Raw genomic sequence first — 23,669 nt, 5'->3', positions numbered from 1 at the left:
TTCTATATGTAGAATAATGTTATCTGCAAAATAGTTTCTCTTCCTTTCCAATTCAGATGGCTTTTCTTTTTCTTGCCTAAATACTCTGGCTAGAACTTCCAGTATAATGTAGAATAGGGTGAAAGCAAGAATCTTTTTCCTCTTCAGTGAAAGTTTTCTAATTTTCAGCGAGTATGATGTTAGCTGTGGGTTTTTCGTACATGTCCTTTATGTTTAGAAAGGGTCTTGAATTTTGTCAAATGCTTTTTCCACAGTGATTGTGGTTTTTTTCCCCCCTTTATTCAATTAATGGGTTTATTAGATTTTTTATAGTGAAAACTTTTATATTTAGAATTAGCCAGCTGACTCAGTTTAGATGGTCCCAATTTTGTTGGCAACATCCAAAGCATTGTAGCCAGGAGCCAGTTAAACAGATGCCTTCTTCTCTCCATCAGGCCTGATCAAGGTGTTGACCTTAGCCATGTCAATGTCATAGAGCTTCTTCACAGCGTGTTTAATCTGGTGCTTGTTGGCCTTGACATCCACAATGAACACGTGTGTTGTCTTCCATTTTCTTCATGGCTGACTCAGTGGTGAGGGGGGAAGCTGATGACGGCATAGTGGTCAAGTTTGTTTCTCCTAGGGGCACTCTTCTGAGGATATTTGGGCTGCCCCCTGAGCTGCAGTGTTTTGGGCCATTGGAAGGTGGATGATGGCTAGATCTTTTATTTTATGGCAGTGTTTGTGGTGGTAGACGCCTTTCAACACTGCTTCTTGGCCTTCAAAGCCTTTGCTTTAGCTCTGGCTTTGGGAGGGGCAGGGGCTTCCTTCTCCGCCTTTGCTGCCACCTTCATGGAAGGGGTTTCAGATTGATTTCTTATGTTGAACCATCCTCGCATTCCTGAGAGAAATTCTTGGTCATGATGTATGTATGATACTTATGAGCTTGGACTTGGTTTCTTAGTATTTTTGTGTCTGTGTTACTAAGGGATATTTTTATTTTATTGAAGTATAGTTGATTTACAATGCTGTGTTATTTTCTGGTGTACAGCAATACATATACTTTTCAGTTATATATACTTTTCCATTATGGTTTATTACAGGATATATTTTTTCTCCTGCAGTGTTCTTTTAGAAAAATTTTCCATTGAAGTATAGTTGATTTACAATGTTAATTTCTGCTGTATAGCAAAGTGACGTAGTTATACATATACATATATACACACACACACATATATATTCTTTTCCATTATGGTTTACCACAGGATAATGAATATAGTTCCCTGTGCTAAACAGTAGGACCTTGTTTATCCATCCTATATATACTGGTTTGCATCTGCTAATGCCAAAGTCCCAATCCTTCCCTCCTCTATCCCCTCTGGTAACTACAAATCTGTTCTGTTTCTATTTGGTAGATATGTTCATTTGTCATATTTTAGATTCCACATGTAAGTGATATCATATGGTATATGTCTTTCTTACTTTGCTTAGTATGATAATCTCTAGGTTCATCCATGTTGCTGCAAAGGGCATTATTTCATTCCTTTTTATGGCTGAGTAATATTCCATTGTACACCACATCTTCTTTATCCACTCATCTGTCAGTGGACATTGAGGATGTTTCCATGTCTTGGCTATTGTAAGTAGTGCTGCTATGAGCATAGGGATGGATGTATCTTTTTGAATTAGTTTTGTCCAGATATATGCCCAGGAGTGGGATTGCTGGATCATATGGCAAGTCTAGTTTTGAGGAACCTCCACACTGTTTTCCATAATGGCTGCACCAGTTTACTTTCCCACCAACAGTGTAAGAGGGTTCCTTTTTCTCCACACCCTCTCCAACACTTATTATTTGTAGACTTTTTTTTTTTTTTTTTTTTTGCGGGTCTCTCACCGCTGTGGCCTCTCGTGTTGCGGAACACAGGCTCCCAACACGCAGGCCCAGCGGCCATGGCTCACGGGCCCAGCCGCTCTGCAGCATGTGGGACCTTCCCAGACTGGGGCACGAACCCGTGTCCCCTGCATCGGCAGGCAGACTCTCAACCACTGCACCACCAGGGAAGCCCCTATTTGTAGACTTTTTAATGATGACTATTCTGACCGGTATTATAGGATATTGAATATAGTTCCCTGTGCTATAGAGTAGGACCTTGTTGTTTAACTATTTTATATATATGTTAACAAGGGATATTGGTGTGTAATTTTCTTTTCCTGTGATGTCTTTGGCTTTGGTATAAGGGTAATACTTTGTCTGGCTTTGGTATAAGGGTAATACTAGCCTCATAGGTGTTAAGAGTCCAGTATAATGCTGTAGTTCACAGTAAGCCTTATAGAACTATTTGGCTCTCAACACCGGTAATTCTCAATAGGGAGTGACTTTGTCCCTGACAGGACATTTGGCAATCTGAGTACATTGTCACAACTTAGGGATGCCGCTGACCTCTAATGGGTAGAGGTCAGAGATGCTGCTATATATCCGACAATGCACAGGACTGTCCCCCAAACAAAGGATTACCTGGCCAAAACGTCAACAGTGTTGAGGTTGAGAAATCCTGTCTACACTATGTGTAAGCTTTGATTTAAAAAAACAAGCAAAAAAAAGCCAGTAAGTTGTGAAAAAAATTAAAAACACACATATTACAAATAAAACTTTTGCAGAGGTTTCTGTGCAAGGTTCACAGATGTAGTTTTCTTCATGTGCCATGCTTTGACGGCCTTACACGTAGCAGGGCTGAGAAAGCCTGCCAGGGATGTTTAGGGGATAGGTAATTTACTTAAAGCTTGTGAATTAAGATGCAGGCTTTCTTAAAACTTGATTTTTTTTTAACTTCCCTAAACTTCAACCATCAAGGGGTAATCAGAACACATTTCTGGTGTAGGGGTTTGAGGCAACAGTTAAATAGGTGCTACAAAAGCCATCTGTGGCTATTTCAGAAACAATTAACTTTAGAGTATTATATATAAGTTTTAAAAAGAATGTTATAAGCAGATAAATTAGAACATTTCAGTGAAACCAAGAGTAATTGATCAGAATTTTCTTCTAACTCAAAACTCCAGGAACCAAAGTTGACACACTAGTGCTGTGTTGCCTTTATATAGCTAGTATGAACAATACCAGTTTTCTGACAATATCAATAACACCCATTAATGTATGTCTTTAAAACACCACTATAAATACTCCCAATATGTTAGCCAAAGACCACACTAAGATTTATCATCCTGCTTTCACATGACCAGACTCTACTGACCCACCTGGTACTGTTCCAAATATTCTGGAACTTGCTTTCACATCACTTTCCCCCTATTTTATTCATTTTTTACAATATTTATTTGGCTGTGTCGGGTCTTAGTTGCGGCACATGGACTCTTTGTTGCGGCATGCGGGCTTACCTCTAGTTGTGGTGCGTGGGATCAGCAGTCCCTCTCCCCTATTTTAATGTTCCATCTAGAGTGCAAGTAGATATCACTGTGCTCAGGAAGGCTAGGTGCCATGGGCTTGTATGTCTACTCCTTGACCCGATGCTCAGAACCATGGAAAGGCAGAATCAGGACAAAACAGACACGAAGTCCAGCTGAAGGTTATGTTTCAGATCTGGCAGCTGTGTAAGCTGGTGGAATCACGTCTAGAATCTACTTCTGTTGATTACAGTTAGTATTGTCTTCTTACATCTCGTGGCTAAATTATTAAAAATGGACCATAATCAATGCAACCTTCTTTCGTTAAAAAGTACTATGTATAAAAAGGTATATAAATTATGTTAGTATATCAGCTTTAAGCAATAGAACATCTTCCCTAAGAATAGCCATTGATATTGTTTCATAGAATGAAACACAAAAGAATTCAAGGAATAAAATTTTGGCAGCTCAAGGGCTTCCCTGGTGGCGCAGTGGTTGAGAGTCCGCCTGCCGATGCAGGGGACACGGGTTCGTGCCCCGGTCCGGGAAGATCCCACATGCCGCGGAGCAGCTGGACCCATGAGCCATGGCCGCTGAGCCTGCGCATCCGGAGCCTGTGCTCCGCAACGGGAGAGGCCACAGCAGTGAGAGGCCCGCGTACTGCTAAAAAAAAAAAAAAAAATTGGCAGCTCAAAACATTGTGGAAAGAAATGTTATATAGGTGGTGGTTTCAAAAATTTCAGAAACCCAATTATAGTTTTATCTACTAAAAGAGACAAATACATCAAATACAAAAACACAGAAAAGAAACATAAGCTTTGGAAAAGGTAGTCTTTTTAATAACTGCTTTTGTCACCAGGTTAAGTCATGCAGTTACAAAGTAGTTAGAAATTTCTGAAAGGATATTATTGTTAAAAAAAAAGAAAAGCTAATTCTTACATAAATAATATCTAGTACTTCATTGGGACACCACTACTGTTCAAAAGGCCCTGGCCAAACAACTCGCAAAACACAACCCCAGGTTGTTTCCAGCCCACTGGGAATGAAGCCGTGTGCAGAAGATGAGGCCTCTAGATGAGGACAGAGTCAGGGCCATTGGCAATGCTCAGAGCCGCCAGCCAGACTCCAGAGGGGCCCACGTGGTTTTCTTCTGGGGCACTCTACTTGAATTATTGTTCAATTAATCAACACAACAGATCTTCAAAAGAGGACAATTAATTAACATGATAAGGAGGTTACTGCATTCTTTGGACTATATGTCATAATTGTGGTTAGTAAATTCCAACAGTCTTAACAAAAATAGCCTCCGTCATTTGCAGGTATGAAGATAACTTAATTCTCTACCAGGCTTTTTATTTTTGCTGGATGACAATATGCAATTGACAAGTTATAAATGATACTGTTTTATGTTATAAAAATACTAGCTTTTTTCATTATGTTTACAGGCATTCACTGCTTGAGTCAAGGTTAGGCTTGTTAAGTGATTAAAGGCAATTTTATTACAGCAGCATGTACTTATTTTATTCTAAAAGAATAAAATGCATAAAGAGAAAGTTTTTTTTGTTTGTAACCTATAAAATTGAGTTATTTTGCTGATGTAAAATACCAATAACTCACTTGAGGACCATGCTACCTCCTGAAAATGCCATATACCTGCTTCTTAAATGTGTCAGAGCACCTGATAGATCTGTCCAGAGCTGAAGTGGCAAGTGACTGACTGCTCTTGGACAAAAGGTGCTTTTCCCAGGGCTACAGCTGACTGTGCTGGGAAACAGCCATGGAACAAGGCAGCACAGGCAGAGGGAAACGACTTTACTTAAAGGCAAAGTGCCCAAGTGGCTCTCTGACATAGCTCATTTCTACTGTCACTTATTAGCTTATTTATGATCCCCTACCGTTTCTTCTCAAGGGGCTGATTTGGATTGACTTGAGAATGGTGTCCATTATCTATTAAGTCATGAGAGAGAGATTTCTGTGGTTACGTGTAAACTTGTGATAGGTCTGCAGATGAAGAGGTGAAGAGGGTAGTGAAGAAGTCAGCTGCAGTCTGGTCCGGTCTATGTGAAGGTCACACCAGCTTCATTGTACACCTTGAAGACTTTCTCAATGGCGTTGACATAGGCAGCTGTTCTCAGGTCCAATCCCAGGTTATACTTCATGGCTGTGCGCATGATTTGCTGAAATGAAGGAGATGTGATGTGGATGGGATGTGAACCTGACTCAAGTAGCCAGGCCATGAACACACAAGGCACATAACAGCCTGGTACAAGTTACCCTAGTACCACTTCAGGACTGGACTTGGGTAGCCAAAGAGAAACTACTCAGGCAGTGAAACAACCTCGAGTCAGGAAGGACTAATTCTCTGGAATTAATACAAATTACTGTTTAGGTGACAGGAGGATGTTGCTCCTTAGAATTTAAGATGTGAGTTATCTCTGTGCCCTTTAGACATCCTGTAATCTGGAGCAAGTCTGATATACACTGTGGTAATTAAATGAACTAAGGATGGGGTGATGAAAATGTTCTGGAGTGAGTGGTGATGGCTACATAGCCTCGTGAACATACTTGAAGGCTGCTAAATTATATACTTTAAAAGGGTGAATATGGTATGCTAATTATCTCAAAAATTAAAATTAATATCTGCTTCTGCTATTTCAACTTGATGCCAAGCGGATAGAATCTGAACTCAAAAAGAAATTAAGAAAACTGGACTCGAACTGTGCTTAAGGCTTTGAAATAAGGATCAAGTGGTCAAAAAGCCTTTCACATCTACCAAATTCTATGTAGTAAGGTAGCTTCCTGTAGCTACAACAGAGTGGTGCACTAGGCTGCAACCCAGTTTGGCTGACTAAGCTAAACATGATTCCTTCTAACTTGGCATTATTTCCCAAAGTCTGGAAAACATACGGAAGATCCTAAAAACAACGCCCATCATTTAAGACTGAAAAAGCACGTTTTGGAACATTTAAACACATCGCTATTTTCTGTCACTGCACACACAATGTGGCAGCTGAGATGACACCGTTGAGCTGTACTTCACGTAACTACCAGAAACGCAAACAGCATCTGTGTACATACCCTTGCAGAGCGCTCCATGGTGTAAGCTAAACCAGAGTGCACAATGTCTTTCTCAGAGGCACCCTGTTAGGAAGAAGAATAGTTTAACAAAACCATAAAGACATGCTTCACCTATAAGAGCATAAAGGATTCTTAAGTCAACATACAGCCAGATAGAATTGTTTTTTGTCTTTCAGGAAAGATATACTTAATTTCTGTATAGTATCTTGATACCTATTTAAGTAGTCATGTTTTAACCATAATTTAGTTTTCACTATATTTGACAGCAAACAAATACTCATGAAATTAATATCATGGTAAAACACCACAGGAAAGTATGGACCAAGAAACATAGGCCAAGTAGTGGGCTCAGCACCGGTCAACCAACCATCTGAGATGCAGACCGCAACAACATGTTACCCTGTCGGTGTCAGTGTACATTCATCTCCGCTCCCCAGCACACCACACAGGGCACCGAAAAGAATCCAGCTACCTCCAATAGCAGCTGTGGGGTAAAATCCTGCCTGTATATTCAGCAATGCCACAAACTTTAAAGCTGGAGGGATCTTAGCAGCTCATAATTAACCACCCTAATTCTTCTGATGAGGAAACTGACAACCAGGGAAGTTGGCCAAAGTTACGGGTAGCTTTTTTTTAAATTTAATTTTACTTATTTTATTTTATTTTTGGCTGTGTCTGGTCTTAGTTGTGGCACGTGGGCTCTGTAGTTGGCAGCATATGGGATCTCTAGTTGAGGTGTGCAATCTCAGTAGTTGTGGCCCACGGGCTTAGTTGCCCTGTGGTATGTGGGATCTTAGTTCCCCAACCAGTGATCGAATCCATGTTCCCTGCAGTGGAAGGTGGATTCTTTACCACTGGACCACCAGGGAAGTCCCCAGGTAGCTACTTTTAGAGCTGGGATATAACCCAGCATCTTTGACCACCAAATCAGCTCCTCTCTTTCCTTTGCCAATTATCTCTATAAGTCAGTTTGTTTCAATGGGTTCCTCTAATTTGTTTTTTGGACTGCTTTCTAAAGTTAGGACAAATAACTATCACCACCACTCTTAATATGATATATATAGCTAGCAAACACATCCTGATATGCCAAATAAAAACTTGTTGTTGGTGAGCCACTTTTTATATATGCTGAACTTTATCTAAGAAAGTATATTTCTGTAACACTTGTATCAATTAAGAAACATATGGGGGACTTCCCTGGTTGGTGCAGTGGTTAAGAATCTGCCTGCCAATGCAAGGGACATGGGTTCAAGCCCTGATCTGGAAAGATCCCACATGCCTCGGAGCAACTAAGCCCATGCGCCACAACTGAGCCTGTGCTCTAGAGCCTGCGAGCCACAACTACTGAGCCCGTGTGCCGCAACTACCGAAGCCCGTGATCCACAACAAGAGAAGCCACCGCAATGAGAAGCCCGCATACCACAACAAAGAGTAGCTCCCGCTTGCTGCAACTAGAGAAAGCCTGCGCGTATGCGCAGCAATGAAGACCCAACGCAGCCAAAGGTAAATAATAAATAAATTAAAAAAAAAAGAGAAACATATGGAACTTCCCTGGTGGTGCAGTGGTTAAGAAACCACCTGCCAATGCAGGGGACACAGGTTTGAGCCCTGGTCTGGGAAGATCCTACATGCCGTGAAGCAACTAAGCCCATGCGCCACAACTACTGAGCCCATGTGCCACCACTACTGAAGCCTGTGCACCTAGAGCCCATGCTCCGCAGTAAGAGAAGCCATCGCACTGCAACAAAGAGTAGCCTCCACTCGCTGCAACTAAGACACAATACAGCCAAAATATAAATAAAATTAAATTTAAATTTAAAAAAAAACCTTAAAGAAAGAAAAAGAGAAACATATGGGTTAAGTTTTGTTTTGTTCTACCAAGTTAGGAACAGGAAAACTTGCTTTACAAGTGGAATACTGCTATTCCTTTCACCCACTCATTCATTCACCAAACATTTATTGAGTACCTACTATGTTCCAGGCACTCTTCTAGGTACTGGGGACACAGCAGAAAACAAAATAATGAAAATTCTCTGTTCTCCTGGAGTTTATATTCTAGTTAGAGGAGACAGCATATAAAAAACCATGAGGCTGAGTGAGATCACCAAAATTTTGAATTCAGACTGAGAAGTGGTTCAGGGACTGAGGACTTCCACTGTTAACAGGGTACAGGGATGACAAGGATCAGCAGAAGGACTGGCGAGTGAAGCAGGAGGAAACCCAGGAGGATGTGGTGTCCTGGAAGCTAAGAAATATTTCCAGCGGGAGTGATCACCTGTGCCCAGTGAAGTAAGATGAGGACTGAAAAATGACCGCTAGGTTTGGCGATGCTGCCACCACTGGTTACCTTGACAAGAACAGTTTTGGTGAAGTGGTGGGCAGAATAGGACGTTTGAGTATAGAAGAACTGGGGACAGAGTATACACAACTCTTAAGGAGGTTTGCTGTACGAGAAATAAAAATAGCAAGACCTGGAAGGGCAAGTGGGATTAAGATTTATATTTTTTAAGGCAGCATTTGTTACATTGATAGAAATGACTGAATAGAGGGAAAACTGATGATGCCCTGGGTAGATGTGGAAGTTCCCTGACTGCTTCACTTTTCTGTGAATAGATACCAGGTCATGAACTGGAGTGCAGGGAGAGAAAAAAGGAGAAAATATGATATAATTAACCAAGAGAATGAATGGAACAGGGAAAAGTAGTTTAACTGCTGGGCAGCTGAGAGCCTACTTTAAGTTTGAAGAGTCAGCAGGGCCTCCTGCTATAGCGGAGGAATGGAGGGGGCAGAGAGCTGGATTTCATCAGGGTTCAGGTGTTAACAAGGGAGTGTGATGAAGCAAAACAAGGCCACAGAGTTACTGTAATGATGGTCAATGGAATTTAAGTGCAGACAGGTGTGATGAAGGACAGTGAAAAGATGATGAGGTCAATGATGTAGGTCCTGGAAGGGCCACAGCATGGCTGGGGAGGGGGAAAGTAAAAGCAAGGAGCTGGGGGAAAACACTGGTTTTCAACTGACACTTATTACAAGACTCCTGCAATAAGTAAGTCACTAAGAGATGAGAAATAGCATTAAAGTCTAAAATTAGAAGCACCGAAAGCATTTGAAAACTGGAAGACTGATACATTGGGTAAAGATTATTTTAAAAAAGGATAAAAATGAAAGGCATCATGGATCTGTCTTCCTAACCAACTGGCTGTCCTCTTCACTCCCTCTCCACGTTTCAGTCTGATTGACTATGTGGCAGGCGTGTGTTGTGACATGGGGCGACCACAGGGAGGAGCAAGAATCCCATCTTAAAGCCGCAGCAACAGCAGGGCCTATAAACGCACTAAGTGACTTGTGATGGAAGGATGGATGAAATGCTGGCAGTCAGAGAGGACTTTCAGGAAAAGCCACTGAGATGTGCTACTCAAGCAGGGAGTGGGTCTGGGTGTTCCAGAAGGAGGGACCAGAACTAAGACACATGGTTCTGGGAAAGAGGAAGGTTCTTTGAGGAGAGTTACCCGGAGTGGCAAAAGCATCTTTTCTCCTTCAAAACAAAACCCTTAACATTGCCCCATTTTGCAATATAGTCTTAAATTATTTCCCATGACTGAATATTTCATAAGAAGACATATTATCACTTAGCCATTTCCCTGCCCCACACACAAACACACACGCACACTGGATTGTAAAATCAAACCTAATTTTAAAAATGACTGCAAACACAGTTCCAATGACATCGTGCATGGAATCATTCCTCTCCTTTAAAATTGTTTTCTTAGGATTAACTCCCAGAGGTGATGTTATTGTAAGTGTCAAAGGGCAGGAACTCTTTAATAAGTCTTTTGCATTGTCATCAGAATAAAGGTACAACTGCTTCACAACAGACATGGCGAGTATAAATCCATTAATTGTTTATGCTAGTTTAATACATTAAAGAATCCTTATTTTAATTTATATTTCTTTAACAACGAGGTTAAACATTTTTTTCTACCTCTGATTTTTTTCATGTCGCCTGCTACTTACTGGTAAAGAAATTCTCTTTGTGATGTGTATTAATATATCCTGTCAATAGCTAATTAACAACAAATGGTTTTTCTCATCTATTTTCTTTGACTCTTATTTGTGTCCATATAGTAATTTCAATTTTTTATATAGGTCAATCTAATGTTTACTTTTCAATTCTTTCCATTTCTCTAAAGCTTAAAATAGTTAAAATACACAATAACTCTTCACCATTATGTTAGAATCACTTGTTGAGTCATCTGTATTGTAAAAGTATCAAAAGCAGAACCATGAGTTATTTCAAACTAAATTTTTAGAATGTAAGGAAAGAGGAAGTCATGTAACTGTCATGTTGATGACCACGCCTTAATCCCATTTAATACAGCTGGCCTGACCTAAAGAAGAGAGCAGGCAGTGTATGTGATGCCGCCACAAGCACACTCACCGATATCCTGTCTTGGAACTCTGCTGTGGGTACAATGGGAATAGTTCCACCATGCTTTCCAAATTTCCTTTCCAAACTCTCTTGAACAGACACTATAAAAAGCCAAGAGATGAAGATACGATATTGCTAGTAGAAAAAAAATGAAGTAGAAACAAAAGTAGTCCCACACTATAGCCACAGCCCCAAACACTAATGACATAAAACCTTCAACACTAATAACATAAAAGGGTTACTCACTTAAATCTCAGTTAAAAGGAGTAAAAAGCACTTTGCCAAATTCCTATATAAATGTGAATTTAGGTCACTGCTCTGTTTCCATAACACCCATTAGCAGGGATTTTCCTTGGCTCTTTTAAAAAGAAAATGCTGAGGGAAAAAGGAATGGAAATCGATGGAACACTTCACCCAGATTCTCAGAGTGGGCTCAGTAAAGCTCAGCTGGAGGTCTTGGTCTTATTTCAGCTTGAGGAAAATTCTAGTGTCAACTCTGGAGCCTATTCTAGTCAAAGACAAAACAGTATTCTCATCAGAAGACTCAAAAAATTCTTGACAATAGATAGGGCTTTACCAAACGCAACCTGAGATAGAAATGGATGAGTATCAACAGGAGCTCCTGGTTTAAAATGATACTCTTTATACTATTAACTTACAGATTAGGTTCTGGGAACCAGAACATACTTGCAGAATAAACACTGGAATATAAATATATTCCAGAGAGTTAATATAGTGAATACCTATAAAGAAACTGTATATTTTTGGTCTAAGACGCATGAGTCAGAATAGTTTTCTGTTCTCAGACTAAACAAAAAGGAAATAAGCCCTTTTATTAAATGCAGGCTTTCCCCAACCTTTTAGATGGCCCAAAAGATTACTTTTGCAGAACAGGATAATCAGAACTTACTGAGCAAGTGGTAGTTAGAATCCCTTTCATATTTGAAGGTCAGACGGCCATAGCTGACATGATTTAGATTCTTCAGCCACTCAAAGTAAGACACTGTCACTCCTCCAGCATTCAAGTAGAGATCCTGTACACAAAAAAATGAGGAGATGATGGTCTTAATAAAAGCTTACAATGAACGTGAGCTCATGGTTTAATATCAAAGTTTTAATATCAAAGCAGATTAAGCTTCAAGCTTCCCAAATACATCTTAGATAGTATCAGAAATTTTACACTTAAACAAACCCCCTTCCCAATACATCTGAGGCTTTCTCCCTTTGGAAAAAAAATAATTTATTGGTTTATTAATCAGCAAGCATTTGATCAGAGGTTTTAGAGCCTCTTCTCCACCTAAAAAAATCTGACAAAATTGCCTGCCCACTAACCACTGGTTTGGATGGTCCAAGGGTGTCTTGCCAGAAGATTAGTGTTCACTCTCCCACTACATAAAGGCAGTCTATTTCAGTTAACCTGAATTTAAGTGCTTTCAGCAAAAGCAGTTCTTCAAAATGCATCACGCGTCCACACTAACTTCTAATTTCCAATGACCTTTTGGTACAGACCCCACGCTTAACCACTGAAAAACTTAAGCACACGTTACTCATATTAGCTTTCTGAGTAAGACAGCAAGGGACATTTGCAAGTTATAGTAGTACTTCTAGCACATTATATATTTATATAACTGGATTTAAGAAGTCTAAATACATACTCAAGAAAGAGCCTGAAGTTGGAAGAAAATGTTCAGGTCCAGTATAAGACAGGCTTATTATATTAACCACACTCTACTTTATTTTCTTAAAAGCAAAATAAAGGGACTTCCCTGGTGGTCCAGTGGTAGAGAATCTATCCTGCAATGCAGGGCACGTGGGTTTGATCCCTAGTCAGGGAACTAAGATCCCACATGCTGCGAGGCAACTAAGCCTGCACACCACAACTACTGAGCCTGAACGCCTCAACTAGAGAGCCTGCGTGCAGCAAACTACAGAGCCCACACGCCCTGGAGCCCGTGTGCCACAACTACAGTGCCCACACGCCCTGGAGCCTGTGTGCCACAACTAGAGAGAAGCTTGCGAGCCACAACCAAGACACTGTGCGCTGCAACAAAAGATCCCTCATCCCACAACTAAGACCCGACGCAGCCAGAAATAAATAAATATAGATAAATAAATAAATAAAAATTTAAAACAAAATAAAGATGAAGAATTCATCACTAAGCCTTGGGAAACTAACAATCCTCCTCTCCCCCCAGTTCCTTGCAAAAGACAATTATGATTCCAAGTACATATAAAATCTGGTAAATGTAGATTACTTACTGGAATAACCATGATGTTCCTCTCTAGGAAAATCTTATCAGCTTCTGGAGTTGTCGGTCCATTGGCACCTTCAGCAATGATCTGCAAGAAAGTCACGAACATAGAGAAATGCCAATAACACCGTCAAATCCCCTCCAGCTGAGCTCAAGAGATGTGTGGGGGATGGGGCTGTGGGAGAGAAGCAAAATCCCACTTTAAATTGTATGCTTGGGGACTTGTATGGCCAAAAAGTTTATTTGGGTTTTTCCATAAGATGGTAACGAACCCGAACGAACACTTTGGCCAACCCAATACATCCCAATAAAGCTGTTTTCTTTTTTTAAAAAAAGAGGAAACCCATTAGAGCTTTTCTATGACTCTCAGTGTCACTCCACATTGGTAAGGTTGAAGCCATCATGCTGTGTCACCTTGGCTTTGACTCTGGGTGCATTGGACTTGGTCAGCTGCTTCTCACTGGCAGCAGGGATCAATATGTCACAGTCAGCCTCCAAGATGCTCCCTTCATAGATCTTTGCTTTGGGGAAGCCCAGGATTGTTCCATGTTGCTATAATTGATTGAAAATCAGAATTAATGGTTGCAACAGAGTTTAAATGTTTATGTTTAGTGCCTATGATATGAAGACTCATTTAGTAGGAGGTCTTTGAGTTACATTAAAAAAAAATAAGCAAACAAAATGAAAAGACAACCCACAGAATGGGAGAAAATACTTGTAAATGAAGCGACCAACAAGGGCTCAATCTCCAAAATATACAAGCAGCTCATGCAGCTCAATATCAAAAAAACAAACAACCCAATCCAAAAATGGGTGGAAGATCCAAATAGACATTTCTCCAAAGAAGACAGACAGATGGCCAAGAGGCACATGAAAAGACCCTCAACATCACTAATAATTAGAAAAATGCAAATCAAAACTACAATGAGGTATCACCTCACACCGGTCAGAATGGCCATCATCAAGAAATCTACAGACAATAAATGCTGGAGAGGGTGTGGAGAAGAGGGAACCGTCTTGCACTGTTGGTGGGAATGTAAATTGGTACAGCCACTATGGAGAACACTATGGAGGTTCCTTAAAAAACTAAAAATAGAGCTACCATATGATCCAGCAATCCCACTACTGGACATATATCTGGAGAAAACCATAATTAGAAAAGCCACATGTATCCCAATGTTCACCGCAGCACTATTTACAATAGCCATGACATGGAAGCAACCTAAGCGTCCATCGACAGATGAATGGATAAAGAAGATGTGGTACGTATATACGATGGAATATTAATTACTCAGCCATAAAAAAGAATGAAATAATTCCATTTGCAGCAACACAGATGCAACTAGAGATTATCATACTAAGTGAAGTAAGTCAAAAAGAGAAAGGCAAATATCATGATATCATGTATATGTGGAATCTAAAATATGGCAGTCTAAAAAGGATGAAATATTGCCATTTGCAGAGACCTGGATGGACCTAGAGATTGTCATACTGAGTGAAGTCAGACAGAGAAAGACAAACATCATGATATTGCGTATATGTGGAATCTAAAAATGGTACAAATGAACCTATTTACAAAACAGAAATAGAGTCACAGATGTAGAAAACAAACTTATGGTTACCGGTGGGGCGGGGGGACGTGGGGAGGGATAAATTGGGAGCTTGGGATTGACACATATACAGTACTCTATATAAAACAAATAACTAATAAGGACCTACTATATAGCACAGGGAACTCTACTCAATACTCTGTTATCACCTGTATAGGAAAATAATCTAAAAAAGAATGGATATATGTATAACCGATTCACTTTGCTGTACAGCAGAAACTAACACAACACTGCAAATCAACTATACTCCGATAAAAATTAATTTTAAAAAAAAGCAATGCAAACAGATTTCAATAATACTTATTTCAACTTTACAACATTCAGGTGGTCAAACTGTTCAGATATTACATTAACATACCAATTTGAAGTCTTCCAGTTCCTTTGGGTCAATACCATCTGGATTCCATATGCTCCCATCAGATTCACCAACACCAACACATTTAGCACCAAAACGATGTAAATATCTCATAGAGTGCAGGCCCACATTACCAAATCCCTGTGAAGTACAGTTGTACGTGAAACAAAAATCAAAGTCCTAGCATAGATGATAAATGTCATATTCTGACCAATACAATTCTGTTGGTTTAGAAGTAATTCTCAAAATCCTTCTGATAAAAGAAACAATGTCTCTCTTCAACAATAAATTTGCTTTGGAATGTGGAACCCAACCCTTTGTCCTCTGTGATAATGAGTCCTGAGGACATTCAGTGACATGCAGCCTTGCTGGCCTATAAAGAAATGGCAGTGATGTCAATGATGCTATCTAGGACCTCAGTTCCTGATGACCAGATGTCCTATGGTCGTGAAAAGATAAGTCAGTAATTGGGAAGGGTATGGGTTTTATTTTAAAGTAGGATTCAACTTAATTTTGATTCCTCTAAGTAAACTAATCAATCACCACACAAAAGTTGAAATTTGGATCATTGTGTAAACCTTTCTGTATACACATAATAGTTTAAGAGATGTCCCCTTCTGGATACAATTGCAATTTAAATATCAAACAAAAGAAGTTGATGATAGTTTCATATGTTTGAGAGATACTTGGTTTAGTCACATGAATCTTACCAAGGTTCAAAAAATAAAGGATGTATTACTCTGCATATGTCCATTTTAAAACTTAAGAGATCCAAAGAATCAAATTTTAAAAACTGCAAATCTAGGGGCTCCAATCGAGGAGGAGTACAAGGATGTGCGACTCACCTCTTCCCAGAAATACATCAAAAATACATCTACAAATGGAACAATTCTCACAGAATACCTACTGAACACTAGACCTCAAACACCTGAAAGGACAAGAAAGATCCCCATATAATCAGGGAGGACAAAATGGAAAAAAAAAGAAAAAAGCAACTGGGATGGGACCTGTGCCCCTGGAAGGCAGCTATAAAAGAGGAAAGGTTCCCACACTCTGGGAAGCCCCATCACTGGTGGGAAGATCAGAAAGGGAGCTTCAGAGGCTCAGAGGAGAGAGCAACAACTGGTTTGTGGAAGCTTGGGATTAGCAGATGCAAACTATTATATATAAGATGGATAAACAACAAGGTCCTACTGTATAGCACAGGGAACTATAACTGAATCACTTTGCTGTACAGCAGAAATTAACACATTACAAATCTACTCCAATAAAATTTTAAAAAATGCAAATCTTAAAACAGTGAAAAAATTATTATTATATGTATATCAGTTATTCTTTAAGAAAGCAAACATTTTTACCTGAACAACAAATGTTTTATCTCCAAATCCTGGTGTCATTCCTAAAATACTCATGTAAGAAGCTTCATTGATGAAGTTTTCAATCCCATGGAAAACTCCCCGACCAGTAGCAGAGATCCGTCCGTGGATTCCACCCTGACTGATGGGCTTACCGGTAACACAGGCATGGGCATTAATATCCTGCAAAAGAAGGGCAAAACTTAAAAGATGAAATATCAACATCAATTTCTATGAGGACCAACATAAAGAAGCGTTGAAGTGCAAACACATTCTCATTTAACTAATATGCTCATTAGGAGTGTATGTGTGTTTAAGGTATACGTTCATCAATAGGGGTAAGTCTCGCCTTTTCAAGTTTCTGTTCCTAGAAAATATGTAATAAAGTAGACTATTTTCTGATGGGAGAAGCAGGGTTTTTAGGAATTAAACATCAAGGAAATACAAACAGCAGGATCACACAAGTAGAGGGAGTTCAGCTTAAAACTATTATTCCTTCACCAAGTGCTTAAGCCCTACTAAGTAAGGGTATACATGTCACCTGGAATTGTCTTAAAAGTTATCATAAGACTTGAGCACGTCACCAGAACAGAACCTAAGATAGGAAGAGCCACTACAGTGTTCATGGATGGGAAGACTCAACACTGTAAAAATATTTTTCTGCCAAACTAATCTAGAAATTCAATTAAGTGTCACTTTTAAAAAAGAACTTTAAAAGATAACTCAAGTTCACCTAAGAGTGGATTAACAAAAGTATTCAAGAAATAAAAAAGAAAGAAAAAATAACTAAGCTTTGCAGGGCAACTGGAATACCTATCAAGACAAAAAGCCATTAATCCAGAAATTCTAATTCCATACTATATATACAATTGTATATATACAAAAAATTGTGTATATATAGTATGGTATTACTGGAGTTAAAAAAAACGGGTACACGTGGGTGAGACACAGAGGCCCATGCCCATGTGTCAGTAGAGCACCTCCTGTAGTAGCTGTTAGCTCTAAGAAGCCGAGTGGGAGAGTAAGTCGTCTCCTTTCTGTACTCTCTGTATTGACAGTATGCATGTATTCTGGTTCAGAAACAAGAATAATTAGAAGGAAGAAAGGGGCTTGGGAGGGCTTCCCTTCCAAGGGATAAACTGGAAGCAACCAGTTTAGCATATACTATAAACTGTAGCAACCAGAACAGTGCATAATAGACAAATCTGTTGTCTTCTGTGGGACAGGAGAAACTTAGAGACAGTCTTATTGTATACAGGAAATGAGTATTACATACAGGAAGCATTTTAAGTCAGTGGCTAAAGTATGGACTATTTAATAAATTTGTTGAGGCAATTTGCTGCCCATGTGATGTGAAACAAGATAAAGTGCCGTACTTCATATCATATTCCCCACCCCTCAACATATGTCCTAGCTGGGTAAGTTAAAAAGTGACTGTTTAATAAGAACTTTTAGAATTGTATTAGCTGTATCGTTACCAACAAAAAGAACAAAAGTAAAAACAACAGAACAGTCTAGTAAAGTGATTTATGGAATTAGTAGTTTTCCCATGGTTTTCCTTCATGAATAGTTAATGCTTATGAATACAGAATTGCAAACCAAGTTAAGTGCCAAATGCTCTTGAACAGAGAAAATGCAAATGCTGGAGCTGACAGCAATCCTGTCAGAGGTCAGGCACGGTGCCGGTTGGCTGGCTGGCTGCGAGATGCCCAGCATACCTAATTGTTTTGGAAGCCTGGGCCCCGGTGGAGAACTTGCTTGCTCTCCAGCACCCACACTTCTGGGCGAGGCTAGGCAAAAGAAGCTGCGTGTTCAGGTATACGTCTGAAAATAAGAAACAAAAACTGCGGCTTCTTACCTTAGGCTCTGATTTTGTATTTCCTATCACTTTAAGGAGGACAGTCTTTTACCAGTGTTTAGTCCAAGGTTTAGTTGGCAGGGCCTCACAAAACTTTCTTTTGTCACCTTTGGGAGAGAGCTACGAATAACAATGTACTGCCCACTGTTTTGTACTATTCAATCTAATGCCTTGCTTAAAAAGAATGAAAGACCATAACCAGAGCTCATTTAACATAAGAAGGTGACATGGAAGAGCAACATTTTGGAAATGGCAGTCAAAACCAAACTTCTTTGAAGTGTCTCATACTGCTCCTGTTTTATTTCAGGGGATTTGTGGAATTTACCTGGTTCAGTGTTTATAAATATTTATTTTTTATGCTTACTGAGGGCCAGTTATAATTACACTATCATTCACTTAATCCTCATGACTGTCTCATGAACTAGGTGCTATTAGTATTGTCATTTCACATATAAGGAAAGTGAGGCACAGAGAGCTTAAGGCACTTGCCCCAGGTCACAGAGCTGGTATGTGAAGGAGCCACTCCCAGAATCCAGGGTGTCTGAGTGTGCTCCCAACTACACACTACATCACCCCCCAGGAAATGAGACAACCCTAAATTCCTCCATTAGATGCCCCCTTCCTTCCTTTTAGAGGAAACAATATTCCTCCTCTTCTAAGGCTGATCTTTCCACTAGGGCCCTTAAAAGATGAATCTGTGGCCCACACCAATCAACATGCCAAGAACAGCAAAAACCTTTCTCTTAGACAACAGGCACCTTTCGAGCTGTCGCCTCTAGTGCCATTTTTCTTAAGTGAGGGCTACTCTTCATGCCCTACTTCCCTCTCAACACGCCCTTGCAGTCTGGCTCCAACCTCACTATTCCAATCTAGTTGCCGAATTGCTTTCTTCTCAGAACCACCCCCTCAGGACATCCACAACGGGAAGCTCTTGGCACTTCTCATTCTTTTCTAACTAATTGTTCCTCCCCTCCACCCCCCAATCACTCTTCAATCTGTCCATTCCTCTCCAACTCTATGGCAGGCCAATATCATCTCTTTTGGACTCCTGTGTAGTCTCCTGTCCCCAACAATCCCATTCTCTGCTGCACACAGAGTGAAGCTTACTGTGTCACACACCTGCTTACAATTAGCACTTCACTGGCTTCCCTCTGTTTTCAGGACAAAGACCAAAGTCCTTGCTGTCACCAACAAGGTAGGAATCTGGTCCAACTCTCCTCTGCTGGCCTCTCTCATGCCCTCTCTACTCTGGCCACCATAGTGTTCCCTCAGCCTCTCAGGTTCACCTCTTTTCACATCAGGACCTTTACCCAGGTGCTTCCTTCTGCTTCCAACCCTTGGCCAGTGCCACTTCCCCTGGTTGATGTGTACTCATCTTTCAGAGTGCAGACCAGAAGGTTACATCTCAAGCAGGCTTTTCTGATCCTACTCCAGAGACGTGGTCAGGTCCCCAGTACTCTTCATAGCATCAAAACGTTTCCTTCCCGGGCTTCCCTGGTGGCACAGTGGTTGAGAGTCCGCCTGCCGATGCAGGGGACACGGGTTTGTGCCCCGGTCCGGGAGGATCTCACATGCCGCGGAGCGGCTGGGCCCGTGAGCCATGGCCGCTGAGCCTGTGCTCCGCAATGGGAGAGGCCACAACAGTGAGAGGCCCGTGTACCGAAAAAAAAAAAAAAAAAAACCACCACCACCAACAAAAAACTTTTCCTTCTAGCCTTTACCCCAATTGTATTGAACTCCTTGCTGTACTTTAAGCCTCCTGTGTAGTAAGTGCTCTCTCTATATTTTTAAAATAAATTGTGAGCAGTTAGGGTAGGGGGTCCCTGGAGGAAAGAGAACCAGGCATGGCTTTCTTGACATGAGAAGCCATTTTGTGATCTAAGCCATTTTGTTATCAAAGTCTGTCTACAATGCTTGGACTTGAACAGGTCTCAATTATTAATGATCTTAAGGGAACAAAAGAATGTTATCAAGCAAGAGAAGTAACAATAGCCAAGGTAATTTATCAGTTGTAAAGACTCCCAGTTCTGTTTCAATGGTAAAGATAAGCCTGAAGTGCTCAACCTTCAGATCAACTGGAACCTAAGGGATGACGATGTTGACCTTTTCTGATCTTAGTGACTTAACTAAAGCTTGGACTATGCCAACCACCCAAGTCCCTTCATGAATATGCAGGTACCCTTAACTTAAAACTTCCCCAATTTTGCTGTTCAGGGAGACACTGCTTTGGGAGAGATCCCAGTGTTCTCCCTACTTGCTGCAAGTGATAAATCCTTCTACCGATCTTTGGCTTGGTTGTGTCTTTTGGCTCGACACCACCAAGAGATGAACCCAGTTTTTGGGTAACAAAATGTCTTTTCAACTCACTTTCTCTTCCTACTCCTTAAGTGTTTTTCAAGGTTCCATCCCTTTCAAGGACGAAGTTAGTTGTTCTTCTTGTGTTCTGTATTAATAGCACTACTTCTGCTCAGTCCCCAGACTCTAAGTCCTCCTGGTTCTTTCTGACTCAATCCTGTCCTTTTCTTTGGTCCCACAGATGCAACCCAGTCCTGCTGAGTCTACCTCTGTCATGAGCCAATGCTTCTCCCCAGCCCTATCGCTCCCGGCTGTGAAGACAGACACTGACACTGTGGAGGCCATCTCTTTGCTCCAGCCTAACACTGCTGCCGCCCTCTCTCCCCTAAGGAAGGGTCAGCATCAAAGGCTCCCCCGCTGACTAGCAAGTAAAATAAAAACACTGGGACTTGAGTATTTTTCTACTCTTCCACTTACTTCATCATTCTCTTACTACCTTTCTAAATGTGCCTTATCTTCAGACAATCTGAGCTCTACAGTTTCCCCTCCTATCCTCCAAATCTCCATGTTTAAATTCTATCCATTTTCAATGTCCAGCCCTGACCAAATACCTCTTCCAGGAAGCCTGCTTTTAGAAACTCTGCACCCTGCTATTACACTATCTCCATACCTTATCTGCTTAATGTGTCTTAGTTCCTTTGAGGGAAAAGCCCGAATTTAATGCTTCCTTATTTCCCTTTAACTGTCTTGTAGTGTATCCTGCCCTGGGAGGTGATCTTTGAGGGCCCATCCCAGTGGTCAGGATAGGGTTGCATATGAGTAAAAGCTCAATCCAAGTTCACTGCATTTATGATATAAGATAGACAGAAGTAATATATAAAATCACGATATGATTAAAGGAGAGGAGAAAAACCCAGTGAATTCTCCCCTTATACATATCATCATTTGAACTGTTATTTCTGGTAGATAGCAAATGAAGCCCTCAGAGCTTTGGTGGGTACTCACATAGTGCCCTATGGTGCTAGCATAGGTGTCAGCAATCCAGGACATCTCCCGCTCGCCTGTGCTCATGTCTGGGGCAGGCACATCAATGCCAGGACCTGGGGGCACAGGGAAAGGGCATTGCACCAATTTTTAAGATAAATGCATCTCAAACACATAGATCCTTGCAATTCTCTATAATAACAAAGCTACCACGGCTAGAAAACTTTAGATTTCATCTAGGTTACCAATTCAAGACATAGAAATACTTATTAAATGTTTCATTACAAAATTTACAGATGCACAGTGTTACATGATAACTTCTCCCACTGGTGTTCACTTGCTATGTGAAATTAGCTATGCACAACTGATAAGCCACTCAACAGATTTCTGAATGTTGCAAGCATAGGCAAATCAGTTTAGCCTCTCCTGACCTCAGTTCCTTAAACTGTACTTAGAGATAACAGTACCATAAGGAGGGTTGTTATGGTTAGAAAGTTTATGTATATGAGACAGCACAGTGACATACTTGCTTACTGGGCGTGTAAGCCCTCCTCACCAAGTAGAAAAAGGGAAAAGACACACTGCTGAAGTATTATGTTAAGCCCCATAATACTTTTACCCATGACATAACGCTGCTTTGACCTATTACTCAAAGCTCACTCTGTACAGAAAGTTTTAGGCCTTGACTTTCAGTTCCTCAGATCAGCAAATAAAAAGTTCGAGGATAACAAGAAGCTAGCCCACAGGCAGCAACAAGTGCCAATGACAGCACTAATGCTGATGTCCAGTGAGATCTCAGATGGAAATGTATTAAATGGTGCCCACTCAAATCTGTAAAGGCAGGAATACATAGAAATATACCCATCAAAACAGTAAGAATACAATACAAAACAACCTAATTATTTAATGGGTCATCTATACAGCCATTACAAAGAATGATGTACATCCATGTAAATGACTTGGGATCATCACCAAAACATACATGTGGTGAAAAAAAGCAGGTTTCATATAGCATGTATAAGTTCCCATTCATATAAAATTCTCTTTATATATACCGCTGTATAATAACTATACATATTTCCATGTGTATATATGTATGCAGAGGTTTAGAAAGACATGCACAAAATTTTTCACTATGTTTAGACTTCAGCATTGTTTATAACTTTCTATATTGTTTTAATTGTAAAATACAAACTCGTTATCTTTATAAAAAGAAAAACACAACTTTTAAATGATTAAACTACTGTCTCCCAAATTAAGTTCTTTCTAAGAGGTATACTTGAGTTCCTCCTATAATTAGTACTTATAATCAACAGAATAAGGTCCATTCTAATATTCTTCTACATTTTAGGGGCCCAGGCCCTACATATGTACTTCTTGATACAAGTTGTGATGTGACGATACAGGATTGGTGTAAGACAACTTTGAAATGGTCAAAGTTTTGTTTTTTACACTCTTGCTCCCCATTCCGTACCCAACTTGTAACTCTTCTATGTCCTGGTACTCTTTTCCTTAGGCGTCTTACAAATATCAAGAAGTCTAACTTCCCCCAATCCACCCTCACCCCATACAACTTTCCTGCTTGAACAGTTAATGCCATATCCTAGCCTCATCCTCTGACAAAAGGGCTCTACTGTTCCACTGGCCACAATTCCCATTCCTTTACAGTGACATACCTCAACTAGAGGGTAATACAAGTATATTTAATCATATCGCTTTTCTCCTAAGGTATAAATGACAAATTGCTCCCACATCTCTTTAGAGATATCTACAAAAGTATTTATGCTTGTTTTCAGCAACACCAAGTGTTAAATAAGCTTGTTGCCTCAAATAACAATTCTATTTGGAGAAGGGCAAGTTTGAGGTATGTAGTTTGTAAATCAAAAACGTATAATGATAAATTGTTTTTCAAAAACAATTATTATTCTAGATATGCTGAAGTCAGATAGCTCCCCCTACCCAAAGCAAAATCACAAAATATTATTAGGCTTGTGAGTTTTCTACTCCATACAAAATCAATGTATAGGGATACAGATTACAAGCAATTCCTGGATTACAGGTAAATTCTCAAATACCTA

At 40.2% G+C, this 23,669-nt stretch overlaps 1 protein-coding gene and 1 pseudogene across 1 annotated transcript in view; both read right to left on the bottom strand.

The window, feature by feature from the left end:
• Positions 1–351: 351 nt before the first annotated feature.
• On the bottom strand, positions 352–833 carry LOC115856472 (large ribosomal subunit protein uL23 pseudogene; annotated as a pseudogene).
• A 3,359-nt stretch (positions 834–4,192) lies between these two features.
• GLUD1 (glutamate dehydrogenase 1) overlaps positions 4,193–23,669 on the bottom strand; it is a 40,154-nt gene continuing 20,677 nt past the window's right edge. The window contains exons 5-13 of the mRNA XM_030862821.3: positions 21,613–21,707; positions 16,458–16,637; positions 15,103–15,240; positions 13,549–13,686; positions 13,142–13,222; positions 11,793–11,916; positions 10,892–10,983; positions 6,454–6,516; positions 4,193–5,552 (exon numbers count right to left, since the gene is read on the bottom strand). Of these exons, the coding sequence (XP_030718681.1) occupies positions 5,433–5,552; positions 6,454–6,516; positions 10,892–10,983; positions 11,793–11,916; positions 13,142–13,222; positions 13,549–13,686; positions 15,103–15,240; positions 16,458–16,637; positions 21,613–21,707 (1,031 nt within the window). The 3' untranslated portion in view covers positions 4,193–5,432. The remainder of the gene's footprint in view (positions 5,553–6,453; positions 6,517–10,891; positions 10,984–11,792; positions 11,917–13,141; positions 13,223–13,548; positions 13,687–15,102; positions 15,241–16,457; positions 16,638–21,612; positions 21,708–23,669) is intronic.

This window comes from Globicephala melas, chromosome 16, assembly GCF_963455315.2.
Source record: "Globicephala melas chromosome 16, mGloMel1.2, whole genome shotgun sequence".
In the NCBI taxonomy this organism is placed as follows: Eukaryota; Metazoa; Chordata; class Mammalia; order Artiodactyla; family Delphinidae; genus Globicephala; species Globicephala melas.
This window is presented reverse-complemented; position numbering and strand designations above follow the sequence as displayed.